At 39.0% G+C, this 20,906-nt stretch overlaps 1 protein-coding gene across 2 annotated transcripts in view; it reads right to left on the bottom strand.

Moving 5' to 3' along the window:
• Positions 1 to 6,817, bottom strand: part of LOC137999875 (short transient receptor potential channel 5-like) — a 33,619-nt gene extending 26,802 nt beyond the window's left edge. The window contains exons 1-2 of one of the 2 annotated variants that reach the window (XM_068845844.1): positions 5,450 to 6,817; positions 830 to 892 (exon numbers count right to left, since the gene is read on the bottom strand). In XM_068845844.1, coding sequence (XP_068701945.1) covers positions 830 to 892; positions 5,450 to 5,549 — 163 coding nt within the window. In that variant the 5' untranslated portion in view covers positions 5,550 to 6,817. The remainder of the gene's footprint in view (positions 1 to 829; positions 893 to 5,449) is intronic. The other variant, XM_068845836.1, reaches the window with a different exon arrangement.
• Positions 6,818 to 20,906: the final 14,089 nt, after the last annotated feature.

Below are 20,906 nucleotides of genomic sequence, written 5' to 3'. Positions count from 1 at the left end.
CGCACAACTATAAATATTCTTTAAGCACTGCACTAAAAAAGGACTTAATTGGGCCACTCTTGGTTTCCACGAACTCATAAATATGTTGATAAGTTTTGATTCAGGGGGACCGCTTTTCGCTTGATAAACATACACATGAGAACTTGAAATCTCAGCAATCTAAACAAAGTTCGCCCTGCGAGGACTTATCGAATTGCGAGAAAATCCAATGTCGTTGCCAATTGCGGTAAAAATGGTAAAATTATGGATAGAAATATTGGTCTTATTGTTGTCTTTGCGATCGCTAAGTAAAGTGCTAATAATACTTTGCTAAGGGATATAAAATTGCCAAGGTCAGCTTAAACTTCTTAAATTTAGACCTTAGAATTTGAGATGCGCATAAGGGCTTTCGTACTGAGACAACTTTTTGGAAGCCATGACTACTCACCCCCAAAGTAAGCATGTTTGGTCAATTGTTAGCTTTAGAGACTTATTGCTCAAACCCAAAAATGTTTTGGGTGCCATGAAATGCAAACAAAATAACAATTGCCGTGAAAAAGGCCAATATAAAGAACACTCATCGTATTTTTCCGTTTTCACGGCTGTTTCTCCCGCAAAGGGTTGTCCCCGCTATGACTGCAGAAGAGGCGGTAATGGAAACGTTTTTCTAACAGCTAATTAAAAGCAAAGTATATTAATCGAAAGTTGGTAGAGGGTTAAAGGCTGATGGTTAAATTGTATTGGCTGTTAGATTCTTTCTGTGAGCCATGTCGTCACAGTGGAAAAAAAGGAGGAAAACAGGAAGCTTTAGCTTTCCTTTCACAATCATGCAAAAACCGCTGACTCTTACCGGAATCTCGTGGAAAATGGTTTTGCCAAAATCTTTTGAAGCTAATTGCAGCTTCCTCAGTACCTAACAGTAACAATTAAACATATCATGTTAGTCTAACGTAGCGTAGTTTTTTTTTTTTTGTTTTTTTTTAATAAATATTTATTTATTTATTTAAATACAAAATGAAGTTACAAAGGACATGCAGGTACAAAAAAAAAAAGAAAAACAACCTAGATAAGAATACAAAGCACAAATAAGTAAAAAAATTAAAGCGGAGCAATACAAAGCTGGTACTAGTACAGGCCAAGCTACAATATTTACCATCTATCGGCGCTGATTCAATCACGTCCTATGGGAATAGGGTCATACAGATAGCCGGTTGAATTGCAGAAGTTTTTTTAAAGCTCAATATACACTGCAAGAGGTTCCCATTTTTGCCTATCACCACCTTTTGTCTCCAGCTCGTACCTTGATTTCATAAGAAGCAAATAATGCTCAAAGTGGGGTAAAGTTTCGTTTGTTTTGGCAAGCCAGATGTGATATCACGTGCTAGCAGTAAACAGTAGTACAATTTGGAGGGCATATTTCGAGGTGTCAGGCTTTAGTCCGAGAGCAGTAGTATTCAGTAGCGTGAAATTGTTCTGTATAATATTCATATTTTGTAGCCATTCCATTACGCTTTTCCAAATTTTAGAAGTTTTTTGACATGTCCAGAAAAGATGTATTGGTGTTTCAGGCGCGTTTTCACAAAAGGTGCAATTTTCATTTTCCTTCAGCTTAATTTTGAACAGAAAATTGTTAGTTGCCAGACGTCTGTGAAGTTATTAAAATGAAATTATATTAACTTTGTACTTTTGGTGCTCCGCAATGCCAAAAGATATGCCGAGCTCCAGTTGAGGTTTTCACTGCGCAAACAGCTGCAGTCCATAAGCCATTTCTTTTGGCTATTCCTTGGAGCTTCACCTTTGTTTCTGACTAAGGATTTGTATACCAGTGCAATAACTTTTTTGGACTTTAAAATTTTTGTGCTAAGAGGTTCGTATTCTTGTTTATTGTCGTTCACTTGCTTGAGGCTGCTATTGCCAAGTGCCTTGGCAGCTGATATAAGACCGTGAAAGCGAAGTGGAGCAGCATTCAGATCGTATTTTAGCTGGAAATCTTTTAGAGAAAGATAGCTATTGCATTCTGGTTTTTGCAAATGTTTTACTTTAGTAATGCCTTTTGAGCACCAGTGTTTAAAGAAGATTGGTTTGTTTCCTATTCTTATTAAGGAATTGTGCCGTAGGTTTTGTTCTTGGAAATGCTCCAAAGACGCTAATTGCTGTTCAAAATTAACTTCCGCCCATATTTCCAATATTTCTTCGAGAAACACGTCGGAGACTTTGATCGACTTTTTTGTATCTTTTGTATTGAGGTTACCAGTAAATACGTTTTTGCATCCGTGATTTTTCAAAGCTAGGTCGATAAAAACTTTCCATTTTCCGTTGTTCGTGGAATCCAAGTATTTTTTTATCCAAGTTGTTTTAAGCGATTCATTGAAAGAGACAAGGTGAATCATTTTAAGGCCTCCCTCGTAGTAGTCGTTAATCATAATTTTTCGTTTGATTTTGTCTCCCTTCCCGTTCCAAAGGAATTGATAGAACAATGTATTAATCTCGTTTATTGCATGATAATTGGAAGGCATAGGAGATAACAAATAGACTAGTTGCGAGGCGGCTAAGGACTTGAGCACGGTGATTCGTCCTAGCAAGGTTAGCCTACGGTACTTCCAGCAACTCAGAATTTTTCTTATCTTTTCAATCTTTTCATTATAATTTAAGCATCGCATGAGGATACTTCAGGTTTGACTGACAACCACAACCCTAAGGTTTTCACTTTACATTTCGGCCACTTAAAATCCCTTCCTTGCAAACCAAGCTGTTCATTGCCAATGCTGGAACCTATCCAAAGAGCTTCCGTTTTTTTATTATTTAGTCTGAGACCGGAGACTTTACTGAAGTCCTCTAGCAAATTAAGTGCTGAAGCAAGCGCTTCTCTTGAGCCATCCAAAATAAGCGTGGTATCGTCTGCATATTGGCTAATTTTAATTTCGTTATTGTCAACAGAGATGCCTTTTATGTTTACGTTATTTCTAATTGCCTTGGCTAACACTTCAGCGCAAAGAATAAATAGATATGGCGACAAGGGACAACCTTGCCTAACGCCTCGTAGAGTCTGGAAAAAGTTGGTTGACCACCCGTTATTTAGAACGCAACTTTCCGTTTCGCAATAAAGAATTTTTACCCAATTAATGATCGATGGGCCAAACCCGAAGAAGCGTAAGGAGTTGACAATAGACGACCATTCGAGCGAGTCAAGAGCTTTTTCGAAGTCTATAAAGAGCAGTAAACCAGGGATGTTTTCCTTTGGGGCATATTGGATGATACAGTCTATGAGCCGGATATTTTCTCCAATAAATCTGTTCTTCATGAACCCTGTCTGATCGTTGTTAATGATGCTGGGAAGGACAGATTTGATTCGATTTGCAAGAGCTTTTGCAACGATCTTATAGTCCGTATTTAAAAAAGTTATGGGGCGCCAGTTTTTTATGTAATACAGTTCCACGTCCTTTTTCGGAATAAGCTTAATGACACCCCGTCTTTGTGTAATGGAGAGGCAGCCAGATTCAAAGGCATAGTTGAGAGCCGAAACTAACAAAGAGGAAATATCTTTCCAAAAAATTTTATAAAATTCGGCTGGTAAGCCATCTGTTCCAGGCGCTTTGTTTGAATCCATGTTCTTTACAGCTTCTGTGCATTCTTTTTCGAATAAAAAGCCTTCGCAAAAATTTTGTTCTTCGTGACTTAAGACAGTTTCGTTCGCTTGTTGAAAGAAGTCCGAAGCGAAGTCTTTGTTGACTTTGGAAGTGTAAAGGGCTTTGTAGAAGGATTCACATTCAGATAGGATTGCTTTGTCGGAAGTGACGAAATCTGTCTCGTTAATTTTCAGTTGACTAATTGTCCCTTGTTTGAAATGTCTCTTTTCAAGATTAAGAAAGTACTTGGTGTTTCTTTCCCCTTCGTTATACCACTGGGACTTTGATCTGAGAACTGCACCTTTGGTCCGATGTTCGATTATTTTTTCGAGATCACGTTTTAATAAATTAATTCTCTCTATAATACTCTGATTTTGGGGTTCATTATAGTTTGCCATGTCAAGTTGTTTTTGTAGTATGGTTATTGTATTTTCCAGCTCGTTTTCTCTCTTTGTTGTTGTTGATTTTTGGTAAGCAGCGAAAGAGATTGACTTCTCTCGTACTTTAAGTTTTACCATCTCCCAGAGTAAGGCGGGATTTACCGAGACATCATTTTCATATTCAGTTACGGTTTCTTGAATTGTAGTTCTTATTTCTTCGAGGTATCTAGCCTCAGACAGAAATGAAGTGTTCAACTTCCAAAACCCTTTTCCCCTCGGATTTGAATGTAAGGATAAGCTAAGGGTAATCATGGAATGATCAGTTTTAAACCCTGGGATAATATCTGCCTGAGTGATATTACAAATAGATGATTGGCTTACAAGAAAAAAATCAAGTCTGCAGTGGATGTTGGGTTGCCGTTGGCGCCAAGTATATCTCGTGGCCTCCGGGTTGAGAGTTCTCCATGCATCAGACAATTCGAGGCTCTCGGAGAGATCCTGTACTACTTTCAAAGCATTCTTATGTGTTTTCGCGAGGCCTCCTTTTTTGTCCTTATTAAGGTCAAGCACTAAATTAAAATCGGCTCCAATTATAATTTCTTCGCAGTGGAAGCTGGATAAGTGATCAAAGAAGGCATGAAAGAAGTTTGGATCGTCTTCGTTGGGGGCGTATATGTTAGCCAAAGTTAAAGGTTTGCTGTTTGCTTCGATGTCACAAATTATGATGCGGCCATTTGGGTCTGAAAAAACCTTAAGGATATGTAAATTAAAATTGTTGTTGAAAATAAATGCTGACTCCCGCCTTATTGCTTGAACAGCAACCAAAAACCGTTTTTTAGCCCCATTCACAAGCCCATAGATCTGCGGTGTTTTCAGAACAATGGACCTCCTGCAGCATGTATATTGAGAATTGTTTTGATCTCAGCCAATTAAACACCTCTCTTCTTTTAGTGTTGTTCCCTATTCCCCTGACGTTAAGTGAAGCTATTTTCAAATCCATTGTTTTACGCTGAATTTAGAGAAATTAAATTGGCTGTTGCAAAAGCAAAAAATTATATGCAAATCGGCTACAACGTAGCGTAGTTGATATTGCCTGTGGAAGGCATTTAGCTTTGAAAGTTGCGAAGTTGTCATCAATACGTAAACACTGAGAAAATAAATTAAGAATTCAAATTACCCGAGTCACTGCCAATGTGCTCATGAAGTTTTCATAGGTAAGAACTGAAGTGATTGTCTTTGTCATTTCACGTGGTATAGGTTCGGAGATCGAAAATGGGAAACATATGCATGAAACCTCTTGGGTGAACAGAACGTCGATCTCTGCTGAGCACATGTCCTTGTTAAGTGGCAACCTAATTAACCTTTGCTGTTACCTCCACTCGCGTTAGTTAGCTTCGAGGATCCACTACCATGTTTTTTCTTATATTGATTTAACTTAACAGATAAGATCGGCTAAGCGCTTACCTTCCTGGAGCCGCCTTGTCCCTCTGGTGATTATCTTGAAGACACGGGTTGAACGTCTGGCATTTCCCTCATCTTCTCTTGGATTTTCTGGATCACTCATTTTATCGGTAATTTAAGGGAACTTTTCTTACTCTTCTGCACCCGTCTGGAGTCGTCAGCAACTCTGGAATGTTGACCTTTTAAGAAAGTTTCCCCGGCGGTACAATTTTTAGCGGAATATGTGTGACGCGAAGATATGAGAGCAACTCATACACAAATCACTCCGAATTTGCTACTGTACCAACTACTGACTTTCGTTCTGGCAACACCGCATAAACGCTCGCCAAGTGTCTATATTTCATGCTCAGCGGAAGTTGCAGCCATGCATGTAATACCGGAAACAACCTTTTTGAAAAGGAAGAACGAGAATCATTTGTTGTCTGTGATTAACTTCTGGTGTGACGTACTAAGCATACGAACAAAGAACAAAGAACAAACACAATCTCACCGATATTTAATTGTCTTTCCCGGATTTCTGGAACATGAAGGCATCCCTTCATGCAATTGTTACACGGCGTTTTCCCTTTGTGTATCATTGAAAACAATACTTTTAATCATAGGTTGCTCACAGAAGTGAAACAAGACTGATGAAGTATCAGTTGCTATAATACTGACCTTATGGCTTCCCTTTTGTTCTGCTGCAATGCGGAAAACATTTCCGCCATTTAAAGCCACTACAAAGAGGAATTATGAAGTGGAAACAACATGTACAGTCCTTCCTTCGGGTGTGGAATAAACGTTTGCTTAGTGCAAATGCAGGGCATGCATGACATGCGGGGAAACGTCCTTTTTTTTTGAAGATTATTTAAAGAAGAATTGAGTGACTTTTACTCAAGAGCGTGTTTTGTTATCTTTGAGCTGAATTTATTACCAAAGCTTAAAAGTAAAAGACCTCAAAACGAGACAGGACATCAGGGGTGGATTTGGGGGGAGGCGTAGTCCCCCCCTTTTTTTCCCAGTACTTGAAGAGCTTCTGTAACCTGGAATTTTCATTAAATAATTTTTCGTATTACCCCCTTGATCGTCTTGATCGTATTGCGTCGGAAGAGAAAATTTGTGATATGGATGCCAGTCTTGTTGCAGAAAGTCTTAAGACGTAGGTAATGAAAATTTGCAGTGCTTCTGAATAGGGCAATTTTTATGCAATATGATTGATTGAATGCAATAAACTTTGAAACTTTTAGATCAGGACCTGTAGCAAATTTGCAGAACTTTCATTCCCAATCATGTTTTTCTTTCACACTTTCACCTGTTGTGTATCGTATTGGTTGAAGTAAATGGCACATGTCTTTTTACAGTACTGGACACAATTTTCTTGCGTGAGGCTGGAAGTAGGAAATTCAATAATTATTAGAAATAAAATAGAAGAAAAGTGCCTTTATGCTCTTTCCCATGATATGTGCACGCACTTCAAACCTACTGAGACATTTCAACACAGACTTCTCCTCGTGCCACCCACCAGGAGTCAAAAAAGGCCTCTTCATGGGGGAAGCTCTGAGACTTCTCCCCACGAAAGGGGGGAGGGGTGTAGGTACTTCCTATTAGTAGGCTAACGGGACTGTGTCGCTGGATGGGGTCGCATTTTCACTTCTGAATTTACTATAATGGCGTTGCATTTTCAACAGAGTTTCCGACAGAGTTACAAGAATGGGGTCGCAAATTGTCGGGATTCTGGGGGTAAGAAAATTCTGGCTCGTAAGATTTAAAAATGGAAAGATTTGCGGTAAAAGAAAAAATTTTAAAGAAAGAGCTGTAGCGCTGTTGATTTAATAATTACTAGTTGCATTACATTGTGTTTTGAAAATACAATTAAAATACATTATGTAAGGTTAAGAATAAACAGGAAGTGACTAAGTTGGGGTAGCCGAAATTACATTTACCCAAAAGTGACTACGATGGGGTCTATAAATGGGCATAAAATATACTATATAGGGGTAGGGATTCTGAGAGGCCAGCGGCACGTACCCATTGAAAATTGCCCCAAGTATCTTCCCCCCTCCTCCCCGGGGATTCAGAACAAAGTCTTCAAAAAAATATTTGAAGAGCTCATCAAAAATTTTAAATCACGCCTGGAGATTATCCCAAGAATCTTGTTCAAAGGACCATGTCAAAAGCGCAAGTTAAAACAGGAAACTGGCACTACTTCAAAAACCACAGGATAGCAAACGAATCTTGCTTTTCATAAGACAATACCAGCCAGTAGCGACGAACTTGAATCAAATCCTCATCAAAGAATGGCATTTAATAGAGCGACAACCTTTGTTCAAAGAAATCTAAAAAACCTGCCCCTCGTTTATTACAAAAAGAGGGCTGTCAATCAAATCTGAAAGGCTAAAACACGCGCTAAACAATCGTTCAGGCTTGTCACTCCTGTACACTGCTTAACTTACAACCGAGTTTAACAAAGTGGAAAATATGAATTTATTCAATTACTTCTACATAATAATGGACAATCACGCATCATTTCGGTTTCAAAACTGTGATTGCATGCGAATGTTGCAATTAAGGTCAACTGGATCATAAAAAACTAACGAGGTGTATTCTAAATCAACTGTTGTTGTAATTGACGACGAGGTTTGGACATCATGCTGTGACGTCATGACCGGGATCGGGACTGGCCGTTAAAAACTTTTGGGATTTCGGGATACAGGGAAAATTATGGTCGGGATGGCGGGATTGAAGAACCCTATTGTGGATCCTCTTACACAGGAATAAAGGAATACCTCAAATACCTTGTGCAAGAGATGTACACAGCTTGTGTTTCTTTCAGACTAATTAACTGAGATAGAGATGTTAAACCTTCCTCAAACAAAAAAACCGGATATGCAATGCACTCTTTAATCATGGTTTAAATGCTTTAAACCTGGTTAAATTCAATATGTAAAATTCGTACCATTTGAAGATTTATTTGCATCTGTCCATCCACTACCCATTGGATGTGACTGTACTTCAAAGTCAGCGTCTAGAATGGTAAACACAGGTCACAGTATCAGTGAAAACTTAAAATTAAGGTGAATTTTGAGTAATGATTGGGTTGAAAAACAAAGCTGGCTATACCTGTACTAGGCCCTGGATTGGGGTGAACATCACCTGCCAACAAAATCCCACTGACTACCACTATAAAAATATACGACAGCCTATGACAAATTTATGGAAGAGAAAGCCAGTGTATGAGATTATACTAACAAACAAAGACAAAAATACCGGGGCAAATTCACTTACATGCAAGGAGAAATTCCTCTTCCAACATTCGGTAGGTCCTTCGTTTGCGTTCGTCTCCTGCATAATTTGCGTCGAATAATGGTCGAATATTTTAACTATGAACTGACTCAGACCGACCCTCATTTCTTTCTTTCTTTCTTTTAAGTGAAGCTATGATTCTTGCAGTTATGAACGCAATTTTTGAAGTTGCGTAAAGAAGCCTGAAAAATTTAAGACTTCAACGGGGTTTGAACTCGTGACCGCGCGATACCGGTGCGACGCTCTAACCAACTGACGTTGACGTTGGCAGCTGGTCATTTGTGGGTTCCAATGTTCCCGTGAGGAATGAATCAACGATGAAATGATATACGAAATGGATCATATATGATCCATTTCATATATCATTTCATCGTTGTTTCTTTCTTTTATTTCAAAATCATGCAACTGCTGTGGCGCTGACAAAAAAAAAAAAAAAAAAACGTGGAGCGAACTGGGACTCATTTCCAGATTTCACATGTTCGTACAATTATTAAAAAGACCTACCGAACATTGAGACTTTTTTGCTAAAAACTTTAATAACGGAACATGAAGTGAATTGAAATGATAATTTTGTACATGCACGCTCCTATAAATTAGAATCACTCGTTGAGGCTGAGAAGATAAGCACATCACGGTTGTAAAGCGATCAAGTGAAGATTGAAAGTTAGGAACACTGTGCACTCTTCGTGCGCCAAAGTACAAGGCAAAAGGGTGATTGAGCCAATCCATGGCTTTGCCAATGAGTTCCCTTTATAAACTTTATGTTTCGTAATCTAATCTGACTAAAGACACGGGCACGCACCCCATCAACCTCGCATATGGTTCTGATTTATCAATGACATTTTCATGATTCCCAAGAGAAACCCCAGAGAAACTAAAACTGTTTGTGCGTTACCTTAACAACCTGCATTCTACCATCAAATTCACATGTTCACACTCTTTCACTAACATATACCATTCCTTGATGGAATGGTTTCAGTCAAGGATGGCTCCATAGAAACAGATCTTGGCACCAAACCCACCGACAAACATCGATATCTTCTTATTTCACCTTGTCACCACCATCATACCATACCATGACGCATACTAAAAACACACTCTACAAGCTAAAAGACTACCTAGCTAATCGCGGTTACGACCGAAACGTCCTCGTCAAAACCCAAATACGGCGGGTCTCTGATATTCCCCAGACTGACGGGCTTAAGAATACAATGACAAGACGAATGGAAACCATTTCTTTTGTTATCACATACAACCAACACTACCCAACCTCACTAGCATCATTCATAAACACTCCAACATAGTTTACTCATCAGACCGTGGCAAAAACATTTTCAAACCACTTCCTTTGGTGGTTTACCGCCCTTGTGAAAATATTAGCGACATTCTTATTAGGGCCCAATTAACTAAAAGTAACACCTTGCAATAATAATTATCCCGGTTCTTTTCGGTGCAGAAGTAAAAACTGCACCACCTTCCCCTATATAGCACAGGGCCGTAATGAATGCACTTTTCATTCTACGGGTAAAAGCCATATAATTAAATTTCACATCACTTTCAACACTTTCAATGTTATTTACATGATTCAGTGTAAATTATGCAATCATCAGAATATCGGAAAAATCAAACGTCGCCTTAAAGATCGTTTTAATGAACACAGACACCCTACACTCAGTCCCACTAGTAGTTATATCCAGACCGCAGTCTCATTCCCATTGAAAAACTCATCAATCAACTTGACTCTTTCTGGAAAGCTCCAAAAGCCAATCACATTGCAGAGGTCTCAGTGTATTGCTTTTGCATTATTATCATGTCGTCGCTTGTATTCGCTTAGAAAAAGACTGACAGTTTTATCACTCTTTTTGCTCAATCTGCGAAGTGAATCCTCCTGTGTCTTGTCAATTTTGGCCTTGATCACCTTTGTTCTCAGAGACTGACTTCGTGCTGCTATTAGAAGACCTTCGGTCTGCTTCTTTAGATGGCACTTCTGAAGCCAATTCTAACTTTTCTCACTTGCTGTTTCTTTCATCCCCTCTGATTCGTTCCTCTGTCCGTCGCTTCTTAAACTCGTCACAACTCTCCTTCGGAGTATTCATTCCTTTCCGTGCTGCGGACAGCAGCCTCTTTCCACTCTCAGCTACATAGCTAGTGAGCCCTATTGTTGCTTGATCCACACAATCTGCTATTGACACAAGTCGTGTGCTACCTCTGTTTTTCATAATAGTAATAATAATGATAATAATAATAATAATTAATAATAATAATAATAATAATAATTAATACTAATAATAATAATAATAATAGAAATCTTTATTGAAATATGCTCTCAGGCAAACGTTTGAAGTGTACAATTCAATACTAATGAGAATAAATTAATACTATTAAGACCAAACTATGCTATGCTATACTATATTACATTTAAAGCACTCAATACTAGAAAAATCAATAGCTACACAAAAAGGCACCTATTTATGAAACAGCGCTTAAAGCGTTCAGATCTGACTTGTGGTAAAATATAGTTGTGACCTCTCTTCGAAGTGCACGTGTTTCTGTGGGGGAAGTAGATCGTTCAGCCAATACCTTGCTCCATAATTTGCTATTCTTAGTTCGTACTAGTTCCGCAATAGATGGTCGCTTATTTGTATAACCGTATTTGACTGCAAGCTTAATGAACTTATCTATCTGGGAAAGGTATTTCCCGTCAGAGACACAGGCCCAGATCTCAGTGACATACATAAACAGAGACATTATAAGGGTAGCAAATAGTAAAGTTAACTCTTGTTATGAATATCCGTAAATTTTTTAAACTCTCAGAATATATAATCTGGAGCTAGCCTTAGTTATCATTTGATCAAAATGGGTATCCCAGTTTAGAGTTACATGGATGCTCGTAAATGTCACCCTTAATAGTTTAAGTTCGTTCTTTCTTTTAATATCCGGTAAAGGTTCTGGGAGGGGCTTTTTGATGTTCCCTCTAAGAATCACCTCCCAGGTCTTCTTAAGATTAAGCGTCATTCGATTCTCTGTAGCCAAGCGTTGGATGTTATTAACCTCTGCTTGCAATTGATCAACTGCGCCAGACCTGACAGTGACACTAAAGGGTAATATTGTCAGCGTACTTCACAAGGAGATTTCTGCCTAGATTTCCAGCCGTGACATCGTTCACCATTATAGCGAATAGAACAGGACCTAAGACAGTTCCTTGTGGTACCCCTCTGTCTATAGCAATATACTTTGTGGTTACTCAGTCAACGACTACCCTTTTCTTTCGGTCACTAAGGAAGCTTATTATCCAGTTGGTGATGTAAGGAGTAAGGTCATAAAACACAAGCTCATCACACACTATTTTATGTGAGACCGAGTGAAACGCTTTACTGAAGTCAAAAGAAAGAACCTTGACAAAGTCGGTGCCTTTGTCAAGCCAGTTTAGACAGGGCTTTTGACATTTAATAAGGGCCATGGTGGTATTTTGTCCTTCTTTGTAAGCAAACTGGTCAGATTTCATTTTTGACTTCAGTGCACTGAGAGAATAACTCTGACTTGCTTGCAGACATTCCGTTCAAATCTCCTCAAAATGACGTTAGTAAGTAATATGGGCCTTAACTGGTTACAGTCATTTAGAGGAGACTCTTTAGGAATAGGTAATACATTTTTGCCCATTTCCACATTGAAGGGACTGTATGATGTTTAAGGGAAGTCTAAAGATCTCAGTAATAATTGGAGCGAGTTGAGAAGCATAGTCCCGCCAAAATCAATATGGGAGTTCATCCAGATGTAGTTCTCTTTTGATGTACAAGCAGATTTTTGACTTACGTTCTAATTCGCAGTTCGCTCAAACGAACGTAAATTATTTACCGCTTAAATAACCGCAAAAAAACAGGCGAAATGAGATATGGGTGGATCGCGTACGAACCCTAACAAGCAAAGAGAACATAAGGTACATAAAGTACTCCAAAAGTGATCAGCCAAAAACTGTGAGAGCGCAAAAAGAAAATCAAAAACTACCGCCAAAAAGCTGCTGATCCGTCAAAGTCGAAGTTCCTTTGAACTTTTTGTCTGGTCCACGGCGACCTTGAGCAGGCTGCTTACTGCCTCCTCCGAGCCAGTCGCTAACTCATCCGAAACATCTTCGTCGACCACTTTCCAACCATCAGCGCTCTATGATAATAAAGAGATGTCTTCATCACAAAGGCAAGCTATTATTACTCTTATCGAGAAGAAGGGAAAAGACAGAAATTACTTAGAGAATTGGAGACCGATATCCTTGACAAATGTAGACGCAAAGATTGCATCGAAAGTAATTGCAGCTAGAATCATCCCGGCGTTACCTGAAAAATTACCTCCACTCAAGCAGGGTATGTCAAAGGCAGATTTATAGGGGAAGCAGTAAGATCGATCATCGATGTAATGGACTATACAAAAGAGCAAAATATACCCGGTATATTACTTTTTATTTATTTTGAGAAGGCTTTTGATAGTCTTGATTGGAACTTTATACTAAAATGCCTGAATGTATTTGGTTTTGGCCCCAGTCTTATTAGATGGATTGAAATATTTTATACAAATATATCTAGCTGTGTCTTGAATAATGGTCAGTATTTTGAAGTACAAAGAGGAGTGAGACAGGGCGATCCATTGTCCCCTTATTTATTCATTATTGCTGCTGAAATTCTAGCAATCGCGATCCAAACCAATACGGATATTCAGGGCCTTAAAATCTGAAAGGAAGAGTTTAAGTTAGTTCAATATGCTGATGATCTTACTGTTTTTGTGCCCAATGTTGCGTGTGCACAACTTGTTTTTCATTTGCTCGATCAATTTCGATTCTGTTCTGGTTTAAAAGTAAACTACTCTAAAACTGAAGCCATGTGGATTGGCTCTTCAAGAGAAAGCACAGCGACGCCCTTGGGGTTGGCATGGCGTGGGAGTGTTAAAGCCCTTGGGATTGTTTTCCCTTATAATACAACTGTTCAATTACAAACAAACTTCTATGACAAATTGAAAGATATCCGAACGCAGACGCGATTATGGAGTTGCCGTGGCCTGTCACTTTTTGGTAAAATTACTATTATTAAAGCTTTTTTACTTCCAAAAATGTTATATATTTTTTCAGTTCTGCCTACTCCAGAGGCGTTTATGAAACAACTTAACACTATCATTGATACGTTTTTGTGGAAGTGACCCGATAAAGTTGCTCGACCAGCAGTAATTAATTATTTACAGTACGGAGATCTGAACTTAATGGACTTGGAAACCGCAATTAAATCATTGAGATTAGCTTGGCTCGGCAGGCTTCTGGTCGAACGTTCATCTCCGGGGCAGGCTTTTGTTAATCACCTTCTCAAAGACCGTGGTGGAATTTTCTTATTCAGGTGCAATTACGACCTTAATGAATTTAATATTAATTCAATATTTTACAAATAACTCCTTCAGTGGTGGGCTGATTTTAAAGCAGAATTTTCCACAAAGCCTTCAATCTCTGAATGTATTATATGGAATAATAAGAACATTAAGGTAGATTGCAAAACCATCTACTATCCACTTTATGTAGAAGCTGGGTTTTTAATATGCAACTTAGAATCTTACAATAGGTCATTTTACAGTTGTTTGCTCTGCGACCTAGCCTATGAATGGCTGCGAGGCTGCCGGTGACCTTGCATTGATACAGCCCCGACTGCTTTTATCATGCAAATTGTGTTGTTGTAATTCTAATTAGTCCGTATTAACATTACAAAAGCACGGAGGTTTGTATCAAAACAGGGTCACCGGCAACTTCGCTTCCGTTCGTAGGCCAGGTAACTTAGCTACAACTGTAAAATGGTCTATTGTGCTAAAAGAAAAGGCTTGAAACACACTTTTTAGTTTGGACTGGAATTCGCCAGGCTACTCCACCAAAACTAAAACGCTTAGAGGTAAATGAGAACGAACTGTGGTCATTAGAATTTCAGTGTGGAGAAAAAGTATTTAATCCTTTAACAAGTAAGAGCAAACATTTTTATGAATTGCTTATTTCAAAAAAAGTTAGAGTTTAAAGAGGTTTTGCTAAGTGGAAAGAAAATTTTTGTCTGGACACACAGCTGTTTCCAATGCCTTTCTTATGGTGAGATGCATTTCGTCTGAGACCTTCGTAAGGAGCTTCCAGTTTAAGATTTTGAATGATATCACTTTTACCAACCATCGCCTAGCTAAGATAGGTTATGCCCAAAACTTTTGTACTTTTTGCGGAGTTGAATCACAAACTTTGTATCACTTATTCTATGAGTGTTCTTTCACAAGCCAAATCTGGAACGATTTCGCATCCTTTTGGTTTCTGGTTTCTGGCAAACAAGTGGATCTCACTTTACAAGATGTGTTATTAGGTAAATTAGATGCAGAAGTAAATTTGCTGAATTTCTTCATTACACTTGTTAAACTACAGATTTGGATAAGCAGGAATCATGGTGTAACTCCTAATCTAAGTGCTTTTAAGGATATAGTTAAGGCTAAATTTAGAACGGAGAAATATATAGCTACGAAAAATAATACAGAACGTAACTTTCAGCCTAGATGGCAACTTTACATAAATAGTTTATTAGATACTTAATTAAAACATTTAATTGCTTTTATAATATTTTAATACATTTGCAACGATTGATATGTAGGTGTATAAACAATGGAATGAATGTACGGAATGTACTAAGTGTAGTGGCATGAAACTCCGTAAAACCAATGCATTCAGTTTATAAAAATCTGGTAATTTTCCCGGAGTGGGGGCATTTGATCACCTGAAATGGACCTTTGATGGGGCATTTGAACAACTTTTTGGCCCAGGGAGGGGAGCATTTGAACAAAAAAATTCCAAAAATTCAAATGCCCCGGGGGTTGCCGGGAGGGGGGGAATGTTGAAGCTTCACTTTGACTGGTACATAACCGTGAATTCTTCTTTGAACGTTGAACTTCTAAGCATATAATTCTCCGACTAAAGCCATCGACACACGCCAAACGGCTTCAGTTTATCGTATTCATCGATGGCCAACAGAAATTAGCTCCAGGTGACACGTACATTCTGCGATGGAGACGCCGACGCTTCCTCTGTTCTACTCCACCGGGATCAACTTCCCTCATAATGCGCCGATCAAAGCGAAAGTTCAACATCCCCCCCCCCCCCCCCCCCCCCCTCCAGGCAAACCTCGGGCATTTGAAAATCTTCTGTCCCCGGGGAGTGGGGGAATTCGACCTTTGCCTGCGTGGGGTGGGGAGAATTGAACCTAGAGTGTCAGGTTTCAAATGATTATTTTTTCGGGCGCCGAAGTCGCTAACATCTATAAAACACGTGTTTGGACAAGATGGAAGAGTTTAAAGGAAGAGATGTAGCATTTGTGAGAGATTGGCTTACAAGAAAGGTCTTCAAAAGGTCTTTATTAAAGACGGCAGGCGACGACGATTGTTCTTTAGTAGTGTAGAAGCCACAAATGTAATAAGTGACCACAAATGTAATAAGCCTTGACCACAAATGTAATAAGCGTTTGACCAGAAATGCAAACGGCCACAAATGTAACAAGAGTTTGGCCACAAATGTACGCAATGAAGCAAGATGTTCATCATCACTTATGACTTCTTAGGTCAGGTGACTTGAAAGAATGTAATCATCATTTACTTTGAACATTGGCAACGAGAACAAGAGAAGGATATTAGGTAAAACGTTGGAGGAAAGGAAACTATTTTTCATTTTTAACTATACGTTTTAACTCTAAACGTTTCTTTGATTAAAAAAAAACTTAGAACACAACGTCAATGTTGTCACTTTCATGTAAACAGCATCTAATCAACGAAAGTTCAACATCCCCCCTCCCCCCCTCCCCCCCCCCTCCAGGCAAACCTCGGGCATTTGAAAATCTTCTGTCCCCGGGGAGTGGGGGAATTCGACCTTTGCCTGCGTGGGGTGGGGAGAATTGAACCTAGAGTGTCAGGTTTCAAATGATTATTTTTTCGGGCGCCGAAGTCGCTAACATCTATAAAACACGTGTTTGGACAAGATGGAAGAGTTTAAAGGAAGAGATGTAGCATTTGTGAGAGATTGGCTTACAAGAAAGGTCTTCAAAAGGTCTTTATTAAAGACGGCAGGCGACGACGATTGTTCTTTAGTAGTGTAGAAGCCACAAATGTAATAAGTGACCACAAATGTAATAAGCCTTGACCACAAATGTAATAAGCGTTTGACCAGAAATGCAAACGGCCACAAATGTAACAAGAGTTTGACCACAAATGTACGCAATGAAGCAAGATGTTCATCATCACTTATGACTTCTTAGGTCAGGTGACTTGAAAGAATGTAATCATCATTTACTTTGAACATTGGCAACGAGAACAAGAGAAGGATATTAGGTAAAACGTTGGAGGAAAGGAAACTATTTTTCATTTTTAACTATACGTTTTAACTCTAAACGTTTCTTTGATTAAAAAAAAACTTAGAACACAACGTCAATGTTGTCACTTTCATGTAAACAGCATCTAATCAACGCGAACCAAAACGAGAACTTGAGCTCCTGGTGATATCTCAAAGATCATTTCTTTTTTCAGCTCATTACATTGGCATTATAATTTTTACGAAAACTGGACCGCTATTTGTATGTTTCTGTTGCTGTATGTGTGTTTTTTGCACTCTTATTCCCGTGACAGTGTCCCTTTAAATAACAGGAGTGTCGTAGTCAACTGATTTTCCTCGGAACATCGAAACTCCGGACAAAATAATACTGGAATCTATTCATCTTTATTGGCCACAAACTGTTAATTTTGACTAATTTCAGCCTGCATTTATTTTTATCTTTTCTCCGGGTTTTATTTTACTCTGATCAGGCACCAGATCAGACTCATGTTGTTACCCGTTACCTATTACAGCAAGGAACCCAACAAGTTAAAATTCATACACTAGAAACAGTCAAGCTTCAGTGAAAATGAGACGAAAACCTAGGGGGTGGCACTGCCCAAAATTCTCGATAGGGGTGTGTCGCGAAGGTTCTCGAACCCTGACCCTATTTAAGCGTAAAGGAAGGGAAAACGGATACCCTTTTTAAAGTGCCCATAACCTAAAAAGTTTTATTTTCCTATTTGAAAGTCCATATTAAAAAATGAACTTTGGCCAAAGAATTTTTCAATTCCAGCGAGAGGAGAATTTTTTACGATTTTTTCAATCCTACTTTTATTTGGTACACCCCTTCCGCTGGTCAGGACCTCACGGGCTCGCTGTGACGTAGATAAAGGTAGATAAACGCCAAGGTATCGCTCAGCGATCGTTTTTGGTATTTTTCAGTAAACAATCAATCATGCCTATATTTATCATCAAGGAAAGTGCCTCTGAACCTGGAAGTGAATGAACTGGCGATTAAAAAAAAAGAATTTGAGGCGAGTAGTTGCCGGTCTCGGCGAGTCAACCAGCGCTAGCACTGAAACCCAGAGCTACACGGAACCCTACGTGGAAGAACCATTAGCAGACGAGGAATGGCTACAAAATTACAGAAAAGAACAAGAGGATAAGGAAGGTCTCGCGACGGAATTAAAGTCAACGCTTACGTCTGTTCCTGTAAGCGAATCTCATCCGCCTTCTACGATCTTTTCGTTTTGCTGTCCATACAATACTGAAAGTCATACCCTTTGAATTTCATCTAGCACAGTGAAGAAGTTTTACCGGGCTTCTTTTTACCAAGACAAAATCTGCAGCCATTGTTCCTTCTTTTTTGAGGTATTGCGTTTTGTGAGTCGAAGGATTCCTACATATATACTTATTTTTTTTTCAGGATCAGCTGTGTTGTTACATCGAGTGGTTACGCATCTTTTAGCCATTTTCAAGGGAATTATTCCTTACTATACTGTTTATATCGCTATTCCTTTTTCACTTGAAGTCACGTGTTCCTTAACCTACGTCACAGCAGTATTGTGACCGGGAAGAATCGATAGAAGACTAAGGCGAATGGTGAGCCAAAATGGCGGCAAATTTGAACGTTTTCTAATTTCATTTTCAAATCGCGTTTTGGGAAAATCGCAATTTTTTTTTCGCGAAACGTCTATGAGATATGTGTAGATTCAGATGACTAAGTGAGAAAAATTGGGTTACGGGCACTTTAAGGACCGAACCCGAAAAATGACACTATTCAAGGGACCCAAACAACGGCAAAAATGTGCACGGATAAACACAAATCTCTATAAAAATCGCTTTTCTAATACTTCAGCGCACACTTCAGTTTTAAAAAGCCATTTCTTTTTCGTTAAACGAGGCGCTTAAAAGCTTCAATTTAACTGATACAATTTAGGTACCCTATCTAAGGACTAATCCAGGAACGCGTTGCTAAAATGAGGACAAAATGATACCCGATTTAAGCACTGAGAACCTCAAAAAGCATACCCTATCTCGCGGCACGTACATATGTAGCCCATATGTGGGAGTACCCTCCACGGGGACGAAAACAAAATAACTGGAATAGAAACGCAATTTTCTTTAATAAAAAGCAATGTGTACGATATGCCAAACGTTTCTTTGATTAAAAAAGGTCAGTACACAACTCTTACATTGCATGGCCGAATTTACAGAACACAGCGTCACTGTTGTCACTTTCATGTAAACAGCATCTAATCAACTTAACGGTGTGCCTCCCCGCGGCTAACACAACTGCATGGTATATTAGCTCCTGATAAACTTATTTCTTCCAATGAATATCTGTAATGGCAAACCAACCATATGACTGGGGACGAAGCTTGAACCATGCCACATGCCATTTCGGGGAGTTTATAATTTCCTTCAGGCGAATAACGGCACCGCTGCGTTTGCCTTCCAATTTTATAATGCTGCGCACGCTGATAGTTGTCGGCTCGGCTGGAAGCTCGGGGATGTAGATGATGGGAAACGTTTCTCGATCAACTGTAGCTCTAAAGAATCTGTTCACCGCTTTTAAATTGTTCCTCATGAAGGGAAATGAAAATAAAAGCAACTTTATTATAATTTCCAGAACGTCATTGTTTAAAAACTGTTGCGCATTTGTCTCTTGTTCCTGACTGGTGAAATTGTCGTCTTGGTGTTCGTCATCATGATCGAGCGATATGTGATCTTCAATGACATCATTTACAACTTCGCGGTCAGTTACGTTGTCATCAAGCGATACTTCATCTTCAATAACATCATTTACAACTTCGCGGTCAGTTACGTTTTCATTTATGTTATTATCTACGTTTTCATTTCTCTGGAGCCATGGTACCAAACTTACATAATGCTCACCGTGATTCTCAGCAAAATGACCTAGGTGGACAGTGCCCATGGCGTAGCTGGATATAGGATAAAAAGTATGGCCCGCGCCAGGACCAAGGGTTGAAATCACATGGATAATAATATTAAATAAATTCGCAGCAACATAGAGTGTTAGCTGATCACCAAAGGTATTTCTTCGTGCCATGTACTGCAAGTAATTCTCCCATGAATTGAACTCTGGAACTAAAACAAATACGGGAAAACTATCGACGTCCAGAGGGTTTTCTTCCAAGTACTGAACAATTTCCTTTCGAAGTGTTTCTTGTGACCTAAAAATACCAAGTGCACTCATTTGCCAGTTGCCTCTCCTAGTGGATTCAATACAATGTAATAACCTTGATCTTCTATAATTTCCGAGTAGTCATCCTGTTTCATATGGTGATCAGATATCTACTGCGATGATATTCTTTCTTCTGCTTGGTTAACTTTGCAGCCATTTGCTTCATTTTTTCGTCTTTAAGCATTAGACTAGTTATGTTATCAACCATTAACCATTTCGTTTGCATTTTGCTATTTAGTGGTGAGACGAATGATACCTTGTAAGAGTGTCTTTTAAGGTTTCTTTTCCCTATTAAAGCTTCTATGACGTGATGCCTTTTTTGCCCACTTTTAACTCCTCCTTTCTTTGGAAGCCGTATATAAACATTTTCGCCAATGCGATATTTTGAAGGGTGGTTGCATTTTATAATTAACTGCGCATGTAACATTCTTGTTACATCTTTCCGTTGCAGCACGAGCATCCTTTCTTATTTTAGAAGCATTTTTAGAGCGCCGTCTTCTGTCAGCCTCAGAATGCCCTTTGCCCGATTTGGTCAGCAGTTCATCATTCATTACTTCAGTTTTACTGGAAACAGGCTTTCGCGTATAATACACTTGGAAAGCAGATTTGTATTTTAAAACCTC

The sequence above is a fragment of the Montipora foliosa genome, chromosome 1 (genome assembly GCF_036669935.1).
Source record: "Montipora foliosa isolate CH-2021 chromosome 1, ASM3666993v2, whole genome shotgun sequence".
Lineage (NCBI taxonomy): Eukaryota > Metazoa > Cnidaria > Anthozoa > Scleractinia > Acroporidae > Montipora > Montipora foliosa.
Note: the sequence above shows the minus strand (reverse complement) of the source record. Positions and strands in the feature narration are given on the sequence as shown.